This window comes from Plasmodium cynomolgi, chromosome 14 (genome assembly GCF_000321355.1).
Source record: "Plasmodium cynomolgi strain B DNA, chromosome 14, whole genome shotgun sequence".
Lineage (NCBI taxonomy): Eukaryota > Apicomplexa > Aconoidasida > Haemosporida > Plasmodiidae > Plasmodium > Plasmodium cynomolgi.
In genome coordinates, this window is record NC_020407.1 from 573435 (window position 1) to 589833 (window position 16399).

The 16399-nt window shown below is 41.6% G+C and overlaps 3 protein-coding genes across 3 annotated transcripts; all 3 read left to right on the forward strand.

Annotated features, from left to right (window-relative positions):
- Positions 1-2901: 2901 nt before the first annotated feature.
- Positions 2902-11647, forward strand: PCYB_142250 (hypothetical protein). Its single transcript, XM_004224696.1, has 2 exons — positions 2902-11417; positions 11590-11647. The coding sequence occupies exon 1, from the start codon at positions 4495-4497 to the stop codon at positions 9127-9129; it is 4635 nt and encodes a 1544-aa protein (XP_004224744.1). The 5' UTR covers positions 2902-4494; the 3' UTR covers positions 9130-11417; positions 11590-11647.
- A 973-nt stretch (positions 11648-12620) lies between these two features.
- Positions 12621-14567, forward strand: PCYB_142260 (formyl transferase domain containing protein; the record flags this gene model as incomplete). Its single annotated transcript, XM_004224697.1, has 1 exon — positions 12621-14567. A coding segment is annotated over one exon (1947 nt), but the record flags the coding sequence as incomplete, so codon positions are not given.
- A 570-nt stretch (positions 14568-15137) lies between these two features.
- On the forward strand, positions 15138-16155 carry PCYB_142270 (FKBP-type peptidyl-prolyl cis-trans isomerase; the record flags this gene model as incomplete). The annotated part of the gene is made up of 4 exons (XM_004224698.1): positions 15138-15159; positions 15206-15350; positions 15619-15892; positions 16033-16155. 4 exons carry the CDS (start codon positions 15138-15140, stop codon positions 16153-16155), a joined length of 564 nt encoding a protein of 187 aa, XP_004224746.1.
- Between the last annotated feature and the right edge of the window lie 244 nt (positions 16156-16399).

Genomic DNA, 16399 nt, shown 5'->3' on the forward strand with positions numbered 1-16399 from the left:
TACTACTAAACCCCCTTCTACAATTTTTACTTAGAAAAGGATACTTTACATTACATTACATTCTTTGAGGCTACAAGCAGAAATGCATAACTTCTTCATATGCACAAGTATCCCCACTGTCACATGAAAAGGGAGAAATTATTGCCAATTTTAGTCGAAGTTTTTAACACTCTTTCCGCTCACCCCACTAGCAGGGCGTGTAAAAATTGGGCACCACTGTTTTGCGCTCCTTCTACTTGTAAGCAGCATTTCATTCGCCATTCATTTGGGAGCTATATCACCGCGAAGGAGGAACCATTCCAGTGGGGAAAGAAAAATTGCTAGCAACTTGTTCATAAGCCTTTCCTGGCACAGTCTAGCTACCCCTGTTTTGATATACACCTATACAGCAGGACATTTTTATATTTTAAGGGGGGAAAGTTGAGTGGGAGGAAATAACGCATGGAGTGATGACCTTTACAATGCGAAATGTGGCGAGGCCTATGGGCAGGGTTTATTTTGTGCTACTTGTCCCATGCACGCAGAGCAGAACATATGTGAATGCTCAAGTGCTCACCTATCGAACTGTTTGGAATTTCTTTCCCCCCACGATTGCTAAAAATAACCCCAAGTTTAATTCCCCTAATTGAATCCCCCAACTGAATTCCCCAACTGAATTCCCCAATTGAATTCCCCAACTGAATTCCCCAATTGAATTCCCCAACTGAATTCCCCAATTGAATTCCCCAACTGAATTCCCCATTTTGCATTTCCCTCCCCGTGAGTACCATCAGTACAAGAATTGCTTCAAGTAACATCTGCCTATTTTCTTCAAAATGTGGGTGAACTTCCCATGAAAGCAATGCCTTTTCAAGTAACTCCAAATGTGCAGAATTACAAAACGGTTTTGACGCGGCGTGGGAGGGGAATACATATGGCCATGCGCGTGGGAAAAATGGTCCATTCATGTCATGAACATATGGATGAACGCACGATGGCATTTTTTAAAAAAGTTCATAGAACAATAGGGCATGCTTTTCCGAACACACATTTGTGCCATGGGGCATTCCTGCAAAAGGGGTAGAACGAATGGAACGGTCAAAGGGGGAAATAAAAAAAATGCGCAAACCCAATGTGCAGATATAATACGCGAAACATGTTCTTCTTCTGAGCGATCGTCGTGCGCCATTACTCCTTCGCAGTTAAGAAAGAAAAAATAAAATCTGCACATCTTTGTGCCACGCATTTATTTTTACTCATTAAAAAAAGGCACTCATGTGCTCATTACGCCTCTGTAAATTCTGGCACAGATGAGTAGAACAAATTGGGGTGCATTCGAATGGAAAATAATTTAACGCATTCATTGCCGCACCCTTAATTGGAAGAAAAAAAGCAAAGAATGAGTAAAAAGACGAATGAACAATCTGCCTAAGAACTCAGAAGAGGCAAACACGTGAAGAATAATTCCGCGCACTTCGATTTGCACCTGTTTCGTTCGCACCAGTCGATTTACGTGTCGTGGGCTTAGCCTCAAAAAGAAAAGAAAAAAAAAAGTAGAAACTGCGTAGAATTAATACATACCTTTACATACACATGGGTATTTCTTTTTACGGTAGAATTATTTTCAAAAAATGGCACTTCTCACAAAATTGTTGAACAGAACAGGTCGCACAAATTGACAAAGGGGAAACTTCCTGTTCACTGCTCCTGTATGCATGCTTGTTCTACCAGACTGTTTGTTCTTCCTTTGATGTAGAATTTTTTTTTTTTTTATCCCTCACTGGTAATCATTTCTGAGCGCTTCGGGGCTTTGTCTTCTAACCTGTGTCCCTCCTTCTTAACCCGTCGTGCGCACAAGACGTGCAAGTATGCACTATGCGACTGCCAAGGGGGAGGAAATTTCCCGGAGTGGCAGTTTTAACTCGGGTGAAAAGGAAGAAGAAAAGGAAGAAGAAAAATGCCAGAAAAAGAAGCGCCCATGTTCTGCCTGAACTCTTTGCAAGGTCCTGTAAAATTGGGGAAAAAACAAAACACGCTCGGTCATTTTGAGTTTTCCAAAAATTATTTAAAAAAAAAAAAAAAAAAGTTATTTTAAAAAAATATGCTTAAAAGAACTTCCATTTTTTGTCACATCTTCGCGCTGACAATTTGTGAATGCGTTTATGCTTGCATCTACATTTGTCAATTTAAGAACATGCGTAATACGGTTGGAAATTCGTCGCAAGAATTATTCTGTCGAAGGGGCACGCCGTCAAGCCCCATTTCATTCGCAGCATGTTGCAGCATGTTGCAGCATTTTACAACATTTTACAACATTTTACAACAGTTTGCAACAGTTTGCAACAGTTTGCAACATTTTATCATAAAGCATCTCCTTTTCTTTTTTTCCGAGTGTGCGTCCCCGTGCGAAATGTGCTCTACACATTTTGAGAAGCCAATCCACATGTAGGGTTCATTTCATGCAAAAAGTAAAAAAAAAAAATTTTAAAGCGCGTTTTACTAACACGTCAACGCGCGCATAATTTGGCAGTATGTGTGCGCATAGGACTTCAAACCTGCGACGGCATTATACAATTCGTGTAAGGTGCCCCCTTTCGGGTCAGCCGCACAACCGCCTTATGCTGGACGTTCCCTACCGCTCTCATTTTGTGCTTTAAAGGGATACGTCCACCCAGTAGAGGTGCATCCATTTTTGCGACGTGGAATGGAAAAGGTGCACACGCGATTGTGTATAAGGAGTTGTGCCGCCCACTGTTCTGCCCACTGTTCCGCCGACTGTTCCGCCGACCGTTCCGCCGACCGTTCCGCCCACTCTGCCGATCCACTTTGCATGCCCCCATGCGTGCATGTGTGCTATGTTTGACGACGCATAGGCACGCAGCATATGCCCCTTGGCGCCCCCACGCTTGAACGGCTTCCAAAATGGAAGAAGCCAAAGAAGGAGCTCCCTTGGAAGATAAATGCTCAGGAAATGAAGAACCCAAAAAAGGGAAAACAACCAGAAGATGTAAAAAAGTAAAAGTGTTACACAAAACGAAATCGAACGAGAAGAGGAAAAAATCGTCCAAGAATTTTAAGACCTTTAAAACGTTCAGATATTTTAAGCCCTTCAGACATTTTAAAAATTCGAAAAATTTGAAAAATGTGAAAAATTGTAAAAGTCAGAAAAAGAGGGAAAAAGAAAAGGCAAAAAAGAGAGCCAAAAAGAAGGCGAAGAAAAATGCCCCCAAGGGGCTCCTGCCTGTGGGGCAGGCCAGACCGACGGAACTCCAAAATGAGGAAGACGTCACTCTGGGCAACGTGGAGAACCAGCTGTCAAACCAGCTGTCAAACCAGCTGTCAAACCAGACGTCAAACCAGCTGTCAAACCAGCTGTCAAACCAGCTGAGCCCAACGCAAAACATGGCCAATTCGAGCAATAGTAGCAAAACAAAGTGGAAAAATATTAGCAGCAATGCTGGATATGCCGCTTTGGCTGAGGATAAATCTGTTCCTAACCATTCTGATGAGCAAAAGAGGGGAAGCGTCAACAATGATTATGAAATTAAAGGCAGTGTAGATGAGGACCACCCCTTTTCAGTCCACACCGATGTAGCCATGGAAAAGACACCACCTGTGGAATCGCAAGAAGGAGATAACCTTAACCCCGTAGTGGAAAAGAACTTGCCAAATAGGGCAACACAACTGGTTGTCACCATACAGCAATGCCAAAAAAAAGCATGTAGGGAAGCAAATTGGACCGTTTTGGAGCCCCACATGGGTAACCTTCAAAGGAACTGCTGCCGCGGAGGAGAAGAAGAAATGGCTAAGGTGAATGGAAGCGGGATCAGCAAACAGAATGACCCGAACGAACCGCTGCAAGATGACATGCATCGCGCAGAGCACGAAGCAGAGGCACGATATCACCTAATAGACCCACTAGGAACGAAACAAACATCGAGAATTCAATTCAGAGAGCTCATCTCATCGATGAAAGATGACACCAAAAATATCATCACGATAATGGAAAACCTCAGCGAAGAAAAACTGCTCTATTTAACCATCCCATTTAGCGAAAATTACGACATTGTAAAATATTTCAATTTCCTGTCTCTGGAGAAAATAAAAAAAATGATAAACTTGCTTCATGTAGATAATTACAAAAATTTTATTCTCTCATTTAACCAAAAAAAAATAACTGAAATTGTGAACCACGTGTCTATTAACACATCCATTAGTATACTCTTAAATCTAGCCAGCAACAAAGTAGCATACATATTAAACCATATAGAGGAAAAAATCCTCATCAATTTGTTGAATGGGATACCTTTATGTAAATTTTATCACATTGCAGAATGCTTACCTATGCAAAAAATAAGTCTCTTCTCAATCAATATAACTTACGAAAAATTGTATGTAATGTTCAACTCGTTGCCGTCTAAAAAATTACATCAGCTAGCCAATAATCTCTCTGTAGAAACTCTCAACAAGTTGATAAATGAATTGCCTTTATACAAATCTGTTAAGGTGTTGAAAATGTTACCCCCTTTCAAAATTGCACATTCGATTAACGTGAAGGAATTGACTCCTCTGTTTGCCTCTGAAATTGGGAGATCTTTCAATGCGCCTGAAATTATAGAAATTGTGAATTACCTAAATGAGGGGAATGCAGATATTTTACTCAGTAGATGCAACTTAACCAAAATTATTCTCTACATAAATTACATTTCAATAGAAGAGTTTAAATCTCTCACTCGAAAATTGCCTACTCATTTTTTGACACAAATTGTTAATGATATATCTTTGAAATTACTCGTGGAGTTGTTCGTCTCTCTGCCTGAGGAGAAGGCCGTTCCTTGCTTGTATGCCCTCACGCAGAGGAAGCTCAACTTTGCTTTGCGCGTCACTTCGACGCAGAGGGTCATAATAGACATCGTGTTGCGGCAAGGCGGGAGCTTCGAGCGGGGGCGCCACTCCACCGAAGCAACTATGGACGTGACTACCACTGTTGCTACCGCCGTTGCCATCACCGCTCCCAATATGGCTGCTCCCAACACGGCTTCTCCCAACGCGGTTGCTACCACCGCTGCTACCACCACTGCTACCTCCGTTGCCACCAACGCTGCCACTCCTACTAGCTACACCCATGCGGATGCCGCGCACCCACACAGGGAGCTGGTCAACATGATCGATGAACACAATTTGGCCCTCCTCCTTAACCAGCTGAACGCAGAGGAGTATGCCCCATTCTGCAATTTGTTGTGCCAAGACAAGGTGGAACACATCGCCAACTCCGTCTGCGTGGACTGCAAAGCCGCCGCAGCGCTTATCCTTCATTTGCCGCTTACAAAAATGATTGAGATTCTCCAAAGGGCAAGACAAAAACGAAGGGAAGAAATGACGAAATATATGCCAACCTTTGTCTCCCACATGGTCCTCCACAAACCAAGTAACAAAAAGTGCATGAACAAGATAGAACAAATGTTTATCACTTGCAAATTACTACGACTGAGAAAAGTTTTTAGGAACAGTAAAAAAATTTCCACTCTGAAAAAAAAAAAGAAAAAATTAAAATGTTACCTTTTGAGAAAAAAAACAAATGACATTATACGTAGCATTAATGTGAAAAATTATTCCAAGTTTTTGAACTCCATTTCTTGTGCCAAAATTGTGGAAATGAATCGCGTCATCGACAACATCATGTGCAGGCATCCATACACTGAGCCTAAAGTTATGGATTGTCTTTTCTTTTTCTTTAACTTTTTTGCGAAAATCGAGGCCTCGAAGTGGAAGACAGAGGGGAGGACCCTACAGTGGTTAACCAAGGACAATGCGAAAAATGGGGAGCAGCAGCAACATGGGGAGGTGCCCCCAAATGGGGAACCCCTGCATGACACCTATAAGCAGACCAAACTGTGCCCCCGCGAGGGTAACACAAAAACAGGGCAGTTAAGCCCCTCCCCTGCGATAACCAAAAGGAACCCCTCCTTATATGACACGACGATAAAAAAAATTACAACCCATGCAATCCATACAAACCAAAGGGGAATAAGCCAAGTGGCGACGGAGACAGGAAAATGCAATCCCACCATCAACAAAGTGAGGAGCTCCTTCTACACATTTTTAGTACACTTTGTTTGTTTCATAAAAATGCACATAGAAAAGTACGTACTACAGAGTTGGGGAGATTGGCACCACGTGGGAGGAGAGAAAGAGCCTCCCCCCATTTGTCCACCAAGCGGTTTACCCTTAAAAGGGGAATTTCCATCAAATCACGAACAGGGTAGTATCGACCCCCTCGATGAAGACTCCAGTGTGATCGAACCCTACCCCCAATGCAGAACGACATCCAGAATGCTGACCCCTACCAACAGTAAGTTAATCTTCAACAGTGTCAGAAAAATTATGAAAAATATATTCTACTCTGTTAGGAAGATAAACCAAATAGGGAATCCTTCCCTTGTCTTGAAGCACATCTCTATGATTAACATCATACGGGCTGATATAGTACAATGCAGAAGTGAAAGGAGGAAGGAGGATTTAAAAAAGAGGAGTGGATGGGACTACTCCATGGGGACTCCAATAAAGAGTATACGTATTAAAGATGGAAGAGCCACCATCATTGGGGTTAAAAACAGCGCCGATGTTATCCGCCAGAGTAGCAACTTCTTCAGTGAAAAATATCCACTCGCAAAAAATATATTCAGCGAAATGGAAAAAAAAAATTGCACAAATGGGGCAGGCGATGGGGAGAGAACTAAAGAGAGAACTAAAGAAGCTATGACAACATTAGAAGATGTTGTGAAGAAGGAGGAGAAGAAGAAAGAATCTAACTACACCATAGGAATGCCACAAAATGGTATGACCACATGCGCACTTAAGGAAGGGGAAACTCTCGAATTGAGGAACTTTCGTACAAATGCCAAGGGAATAATTGGCTCTGTGTTCAACGTGAACAAAAGAGAGTCATGGAAATATGACCCACTTGTTAATGATCAAGGGGATAACCACATCGCAGAAAGAAGCGATCGAAAAAAAGACACAAATGAACGTAGAGCTCTCATTAAAAAAAGCAAAAAAAATTACTTGAAGAAGTTAAAGAATATCCCCCAAATGGCCAGTTTTAAAAGATTCACACGTAGAGATAAACACCTCAGTAGTAGACCACGTAAAGTTACACCTCCAAATGTAAGCATAAATGCTCCAATGGGAAATTGCCAAATAGATCGACAAAAAAGCAGAAACACTACTGCTAACCCGCGCATTAATGAGAAAGCATTTTTTTCCACCCCAAATAGCCAAACAGAAGAAGTACCATCGGACGTGTCCACTAAAGGGAGGAAAAACAAAGTGTCCCTCTTAAAATTCATATTCGCTTTGAACGATTCGAATGATAAGAAGTACGCTAATAACATAACCCTAATCATAAATTTTTTTTTTTTGAAAAAAAAAATATTTCTGAGCAAGTGCAAGAACCAAATTGTGGGATCTTCTCTAAACGTACTTATAAATAATAACGGTTGTAAGAGGTTATTAAATTTTAGTGCACCCCCTAACGACACCTCATGTTACATTAATTCGAACATTGTATCTCTGCAATATGACGACACGGATGCTATTCAAAATTTGTATTCTTTGACATCTAGCAAATCGGTTCCCATGTGCACTACACCGGGAATCATCCCGTCCACTGATGTGCATACCGACTTGTCCACTATTCCACAAAAGGAGGAACCCAAAAATCGTTTCAAAAATAAAAAGTTATCAACACAAATGAACAAACAGAAGAATAACATGTCAATTAAAAACATGTGTAACGATTTAAATTCTAGCATCATCCTTCTTTGGAAGTCCTCCCAATTTGGCTACATCCTCTTAGACGCACATAATTCTCTGCATATAAGTATACATGACCCCTCGAGTCAGTTTTCTCTGAACCTGTTCAGGCAACATGATGATGCATCCGTAGGGAGAGATACCTACAGAAAGGGTAACTTATTTTTCTTGAAAAAGGGGAAGAAAAAAATGAGCTTCAAAAAGATCAAATCGATGTTCTCAAGGATATTAGAGAAGAAGAAATCTGCCCCAGTTGCGAACAGGTCCAGTGATGCGATCATGGAAAGGAGACAAAGTGGGGCAGGAGGAGACATGAGGAAAAGACAAAATGGGGACAATCTTCTCGATAGGACTGCTTTACTCCAAAGTGGAAAGAATCGCCTGAACGAGGGTAAAGGAGACACACCAGGAGACGTCAGCAGCAGGTGGGATAACTCCGCCAATGGAGACGGCCACAAACCGGAGAAACACCTAATCAGTGACGATAATGAGGTGTATTTCGGTGACGAGCACTATAACTGCTATGAGGGAGAGGTTCCCAATGCGTTTGCCAACGAGGGAAGCCATCTAAATGGGGAGAAGAGCGCCTCCGTCAGCGGCCCCCTTGAACCCTCCCCCAAAAATGAAAAGAATGGCGAACTGGCTTTCCACCAGAAGAGAGCAGCAAACATGAGGACTCCAAAGAGCGAACGCGCGCACCACACAGAAAAGTCAAAAACTGAAAAAAAGGGAGCAAACGGGGAAGAAGAAACAAGCGGGGAAAACGAAACAAACGGAAAAAACGAAGCAAACGAAGCAAACGAAGCAGACGAAGCAAACGAAGCAAACGAAGCAAACGAAGCAGACGAAGCAAACGAAGCAGACGAAGCAAACGAAACGGACGCATGCAACAAACACGACAGAGAGCCTTCCCTAAAAAATAAACACAGCATAGTGATCAACAAATTCAGTAACATTATTAACGAGGCACAAAGAATCCTGTCCATAAAGGAAAAAATTATCAACAAGAAAATATTAGAACAAATCCACGCGAGTTGCATATCCCCAAGCTCCCTAACCGAAAGTGAAAAGGAAAAAATGAGAGAAATAAAAAACAACGAACTTAACAAAATTATGGAAGAAGAATTGCGCAAGGTAAATAAAAATTTCCAACCCAGAGATACGCACTCGTTTGGAAACACCAGCTACACGGATGATGAGTTTAATATAATTCTCTACCTAGAAAAAAGGAAAAAAAAGACCAAAAAGAGGCAAAGAAAAAAAAACAAGTCATTCCTATTAAGAGAAAAGAAAAATATCTTATTCCATTTCGGTTTAATCGAAGTAAAATATTAAGATTAAAATTGTTGACTCTTATTGAAAATGCTTTATCTAGTTATGACGTCAACATGGGGGAAGGTACCTTCATCAGTGCAGTGGATCAACACAGACAAGGTGAAACAATAAAGGAATATATCGACTCTTCTCCAGAAAATATCACCAACGGATTCGATTTTTCCCTTGAACAGGTTCCTTCTAACAGTTCTCACAACTTGGCAGAACAGTCCATTTTTTCATTTTTAAATTCGAACCCTTCTCAAGAAAAATCGAACATAGATATGGTTCCTCTGAATGGTGATCCAAATGGGTTTCAAAAAAATAGATTAACCTTAACGAACCAAGTGGATGACGTCGATCTATTCGTCCTGAATGATGACATATGTAACGACCCCTCCCTCGAAATGAATATAAACATAGAGAAGAAAGAACGAAATGCCCTAATTACGAATAGTAAGATCCTCCCAAACGAGATAAACAAAAAAAAGGAGCACCTACAGTATGAACAATTTTATAATGGTGTAGATATTACCCCATTTGAACCCTACCACAGCTCCACTGCAACCCTCCTCGCAGATAAGCATCCCCCGAATAAATGTTCATCACTGCATCTAAGCAACAACTCCCACAATAAAACGAATACTCACACGAACACGAACAGAACGTGTGAGAGTTCCTACGAAATTGTAAACAACGTAACAATGCATGAGAAAAACAACTCTACAAAAGGGTCATCATTAAGTGAATCGAATGGAAGTTTAAATGATGACACATATGTAAATAAAATTTCGACATTCGAAAATGTGTTGCAATCGTTTCCTAAATCTATTCACCATTTGGAAGGTGGAAGTGTCCCAAAAGGCACGGCTGCCGCTGCTAAAGGAAAGAACGAATGGGGGGAAGCCCCAAAGGAGGTACTACAAACACATAGCAGCTTATTTTACAAGCATGACTACAACAATTTGGAGACGCATTTAAACCAAAGAGACAGAGCCAATCATATGAACAAATTGGATCAGGTTGATACCGCCTCTCTGACGTTGGAAAAAGGGGAAGAAGATGCACCTTTGAACAACGTGGAGCATGCCAAACGGGGCGACTATTTTGCACCACACATAGTGGGCCATTGCAACAAATCGGAGGATCTCCACTTGGAATTAAGTCCACTCGAAAAAAAGTGCGTAAAACGACATGACCTGTACAACAACGTTGGACAAAACCGCGTAACACAGCACGACGAAGCGCATTTGGCAGAAAAAAGGGAACACTTCCTAAACGGTTTGCTCAGCCGGATCCGCAACGAGCAGAACAGGGCTGACCACTTGGGTGACAACTTGGGTGACCACTCGGATGGCAACTCAGCTGCGAACCCACATAACGTGCTCGGGGGCGGGGCGGAAAAGGTGGGCCTCCTCAACCTGCACTGCCTGTTCGAAAATAAGTCGGCGAATTTTTGCCTGATCAGCGAGGGCTGCGCTAAGGCCAGCAATTACGTGAACGACAGCATGCTGATTCATACCAAGCTGTACAATGAAATATTCCACATAAAGAAGGATGATATGTCTACCTCGGAAAAGTGTTCCATGCTAGGTATGTCTATCGCTTCCAACTCGAGCAACTCGTCAAACTTGTCCAGTAGCCACAACAGTGACAAGCGTCATAGCGACTCGACGGAAAACCAAATTATGTGCATTCACAAGAAGAAGAAAATACTTTGTAACAGCTGCGGAAATGTCCTCAAAAAAAATCTCCTAAACGACCTGTTCTTCTTCAGAATAACTATAATTAATAAAAAGTCCTTTCTTTCCAAACGTGTAAAAATCAACATATATTATCAGAGTCCTTTGATCCGTGCCAACTTTGCTTCCAAGGACAATGTTAGATATTCCTTGGAAAAAAATATGATGGAATATAAGCTCAAAATTATTGCCATTAATAAAAAAAAAATGCGAAAAAAATTGTCTCTATCCAAGTCGAAATTTTTCAGAAAATGTCTCGAAATTGAGTTAATTAGCAGTTTGGACAATATGCTAATTTCTCAGGGTGAAGAAAAAAAAGGGGGGAAAAAATGCTCAAGGGATGGCAGCACTGTTCACTCCTCCATGGACCATTTCAATACACATAAGGATGACCGCTTGGGGGATAAAACAGAAACAAGAAAAAATTTGTCCTATGAGCAGATAAAAAATTATTCAAAACGCTTGTCCAGCATGAACCAGTCCTCCGACGATGTGCCCCCTGCTATATACAATTCACACTTTGCCATACTAAACTTCAGCATCCTGGACGATAAAAATAAGAAGTAAGTTTTTTTTTTTTTTTTTCTCTCCCCGTCGTGCATGACCAATTGTTCTGAGCGAATGACATTTTGGGGGGTATACATTGGGACACATTTCCCCGTATGCACTCGAGGTGCTCACTTTTGCTAGCTCCTCGATTCTCACTTCCCACATAAATTCCCCTCTTTTTTTTTTGCAGGAAATATGACGTGGAGAGGTTTATAGTTCCTTCCACACTGTTTTACACCAATGGGTAGGGGCACATGCTTCGTCGTCGAAGAATACCCAAACCGGTGCGCACCGCAAGTTGTTTTTTCCAAAATGGGTGGAGAGCACACTTGGGCGTGCTTCACCCAAAGGAGGGGCATACCATCACGACGCATATATTTTATATCCTTTGTGCTTCTACGCCAGTTGTCACTATGTTGTGTTAATTTTTTGGCCCTTTTTTGTGTTCACCTTTCGCCATTTCTTTGGAAGTCGCATCTGTTCCCGTTTCTTTTTTTCCCGCCCAGTTTGCCCCCTTTTTTTTTTTTCTTTTTTTTTATGTCATTCATCCATTTTACACTATGCCGCGATAGCCTCAGTTCGTTCAAAATTGAACTCTACTTTGTTAGCCCTTCTGTTGTGCCACCTTCACGCGGAGCACTTTTTCCGTTTAAAAGGCCAGGCAGCATTTGCCCCTCTGTGGTCTTCTGCAAACTTCCTCCTTTGCGAAGCCCATTTTGGCACATGCATTGTTTTTGTTTTATTCCAACTCCACATTGCTTCGCTTTCTTTTCGTGCTAAAAGGCAAACATGACAAAACGGGAGGATGGGAAACTTCTTGCATCCTTGCTGCGAATGTAGCCAACTCTCCCTCACCCTCCCCAAAAAAAAAAAAAAAGTATAAATTTAAACTTCACCCTTCGCCGCTACGTTGCGGGTAAGTGTACTATACTATGAGGGAGAGAACTAGGCCGTCGCCTAGCTCCTGCACAAAGGAAGAGTGAGTGGAGGCATTACCAACTGTCCATACAATATTCGCAGAAAAGAAACAAAAAATGTAAAGAAAAAACGTTTCAACAATGTACTCCCATCATTGCACACACCACTCCCCTTGAGCAACTTCCAAAGGAAAAAAAAAAAAAAAAAAATGCATGCCTCGACATCACACCCACACGCGTGTCCCCTAATATGAATATAACCAGTTGCCATGTTGTACAAATATTTTTCGTAATATTTCTAAAGATCTGTACGTGCAAATTGTGCTACATTAACAAATTACATGTTGGCAAAAAAGGACAGCCTCCTCAAAATTTTTCCCAAAGTGTGCATCAAATTAGTGCGAAAAATGTAAAAGCGAGTGGAACAAAAGGAAGAAATTGGGATAAATTAAATCTCACAAAATTGAATGACGATAGTGGGTTATCGCCCAGTTTGGGGAAATGCGATGCGGTGGACGGAGGAAGGCGCTGCGCTGAAGAAACCCACAAGGTATCATACAATCTGTCATGCATGCTGTCTAGCAGATCCCCCGGGCACTGTTATCATCCCGCTGGGGAAAAAACGGTTATCTACGTTACAAATGCGTTAATTGGGCCTAACCGCTTCGTGAACAAATATTCATTTTTTAAAAGTCACAATGGGGAGTATCAGCCCTTCCCCAGTGAGGGATGCATTCATAAGAGGCGCACACAGTTGTCGCAGTGGACAAATATCCTCCTCCATAACGTGTTTCAAAACGAAACGGTGAATTTGCACCTACATAACGTGTTTTTAGAAATAATTCGCACGGTGCAAAGTACACTAAGGAGTAAAATATTTTATGTAGACGTTAAGGAAGAGTTGCGCAAAAGGAAAAATACCATTATGGATATACTGCACCAAATTTATGCACTAAAAAATAGGAGAAACATACTGAGGAGTGATAAGAACCCAGAAAAGGGCAAGACAAAGCTTCGAATTTTATTCATCGGGAGTAACGAGTTCAGTTTGTTGTGCTTTAAATTGATCATGTTAATCATAAAGTATGTAAGAAATGATATAGTGTTAGATCACGTTATTACCAAGAGCCCCAGAAAAAAAGGAAGACATTTAAAATTAAAAAAATCGCACATAGAGGAGGAAGCAGAGAAAGACAAAATAAAAATTTTTTATTATGATAAAATAAGGAATGACACATATTTGCTAAAAAATAAAACCTTCGATTTGTGCATTTCTGCATCGTTTGGAGAAATATTTAATGCCTCCTTTTTTAAGAACATTGCTGCCAATGTGTACACCTTGCACCCAAGCTTACTACCACTCTACCGGGGTGCATCCCCCATTCAGAGAAGTTTATTAAATAATGAATCCCTTTTTGGTTACTCTATATTTCTCACCAATTTGCGCATCGATGCGGGACCCCCTTTGATAAGAAGTCCGCTTATATTTGATCAAGATTTCAATTTTAACGACATAATTACGATATTGTTCACCTTGGGGACATTGCATTTGATGAGCCATATTTTCTTCCTCGCCAATTACAAATTGGGTAGCCCCGACGGGGAGTTACAACCCAGGGGGGAATCTCCTACCCCTTCAACCGTCTCTACACATAATAATTACAATCAGTTACACCTTCACCATTTGCTATATGATGAGGAAAATATTATCACTCCACATAACGTCAAAATGAGTCAGTCCATGCTGCATAGAGACACTGGTCAGGATATAATGAATCACGGTTGGCTGAGAAATTATTTCATGCTCTCTTCGACCCATAAAAATAATAGCTACGCACCGAAAATAAAAAGTGAAGAAAGGTATGTCTGTTTTTTTTGTTCAACCGGCCTGCACATTCATAATAAAGTGAGGGGGTTTATAAACTGGCCCAAGGTGGAATGTACCTTTTTCCTCGTCCACAAGGGTGGCCTCAAGGCCATGGAGGTGAAATTAATTAAAACGTCCCACGACTCGGGAGACCATAGCAGCCGCCACCATCACCACCAATTTAAACACTTCGACGTTGTTCAGAGCCACAAGTGCTTCGATGGCATCCCGCGCAAAATGGCAATTTTTAATAGAGGGGCCATAAACATTCTCTGCAAGGACAATAGCCTGCTAAAAATTTACAAATTGCAGCGGAAAAACAAACAAATTATGGACGCTTCATCCTTTTTTAACAGCATCAACCGAGTCGATTTGCTGTACTAGTAGGAGCGTGCGTGAGTTGTTTTTTTTCTTTTTCCTTCTTTTTGTGTCATTTCGAGCGAAGAAAATTGAATTCCTTCATTTTCGAAGCTCCAAATTTCCGAAGTGCCTCCACTTGACGATTTCAAAATCTAGGAAACGCTTCCCCCACGGGGACCATTTGGCTAGTCCTTTTTTCGCGCAACTTTAGGGGGCGTACATGACGCCTGCACTTTTTCTTTCATACGTTTGTCAACTCTCTCATTTAAGCGTTCGTGACATTGGGCACCCCACGGCTGATGATCTGCACGTGCGCCTGTATGACTGCATAGATATATATATATAATCCCTGCGTTTTCCTTTCTGTTCCCCCCCCGCACAACTGCGCCTATGCATATTTGTTCGCTTCGTGGCTTCCATTTGTTTACACCTTTACAAAAAAATTCATGCCAATCCCGTGTGACTTCACAAGCCACCAACATATAGATACTTAACAAAATGTAAAGGAGCCCAACATATGTGATTTTGCAGAGTACAAAAAAAAAAGCGGTTGATTTTGGCCAACTTTGTTAACTTTCCCCGCAACGTGTAAAAATGAGAAGTTTCGCCAGAAGGGGTACCTTTTTTAAGTACTACGACAGGGGGAAATTCTCTTTCCGAAGTTACCATTTTACAGAGAAAAACAATTTCTTATTCAATTTTTTTTATTTCGCTAAATTCCTATTTTGTAAAAAAATATTTATTTTCCAATACGTCGGCCATTTTTCATTTGGAGGGGAAGGGGGCAGATGCCTACTTGGAAAAAAAGTACAAATCCGACAAACCCTACCTTAAAACGGACAGGTACGGCAGGAGGGGGAAACAAACCGAAGCATAACTGCGTGGGGGAGCAGCTGAGTGAGGGAGCAGCTGAGTGAGGGAGCAACTGAGTGGGGGAGCAACTGAGTGAGGGAGCAAGTGCGTGAGGGAACAACTGCTCAACTGCGCACCTGCGTAACTGCACACCTGCGCGCGGCTTCATCTGCGCATGTCCATGTGAACGCACTCCAAATGCTACCCCCTTTCTTTAACAAAGCGGAATTCTCTATAAGGACCTCATAGACGGAGAAGGGGACCCCATTGAAGAGGGCGATATCGTGTATATTCACTACCAGGGGAAAACGACCAACGACTTTCGCATAATTCACTCAACTTTTAATAGCATAATTCCACCCAAGATCAAAGCTGGGCAATATGATCAAAAGCACATAAGGGCCATCTACGAGATTGTCATTGGCATGAAGAAGCACACAAGACGGCAGTGCATCGTTCCCCCACATCTGGCGTACCCCAACCATTTTCCAAGCCAGGTAATGCCGGCAACCCTGGCAAAAGAAAATAAAAAATGGGGATATAAAAAAATAGTGCCTATTTGCCTTAACTGCGTAATTATCCCCCCCACCCCCTATTCAAAGCCCCAATTTTATAATTTTCCTTTCCCCCCCAATAGCCGCTCCTTTACGAAATCGACATTGTAAAAGTTGTAAAAAAAAATTCTCAGGGAAAGACATTTATCGAAAAATTTGAGCAAAAAATTGACCAAATAAAGTCTGTCATATCGTCTTATTTTTAATTTAGTTTTCCCACTCATGTGAACTGCTGCAATTCGACACGTTGTTGCGAGCGGACCCTTTTTTTTTTGAAATTCCGTTTGGCCATTGTATTCAAATGAGGGAACACCATATGTACACCCCTTCCCAAATGGGTACCTCCTTACTCTCCCTCCTTCAAAACCATTTATTCGTTTTTTTTTAAAACTTGTTTGCACCAAACGGCAATTTGAGCAATGCGCTAATTAATGACTGGTGAACGTTCCC

Bases quoted from the DNA above. Each gene is read 5' to 3' on its own strand.
- PCYB_142250 (XM_004224696.1), top strand. From the start codon at position 4,495: ATGTTACCCCCTTTCAAAATTGCACATTCGATTAACGTGAAGGAATTG.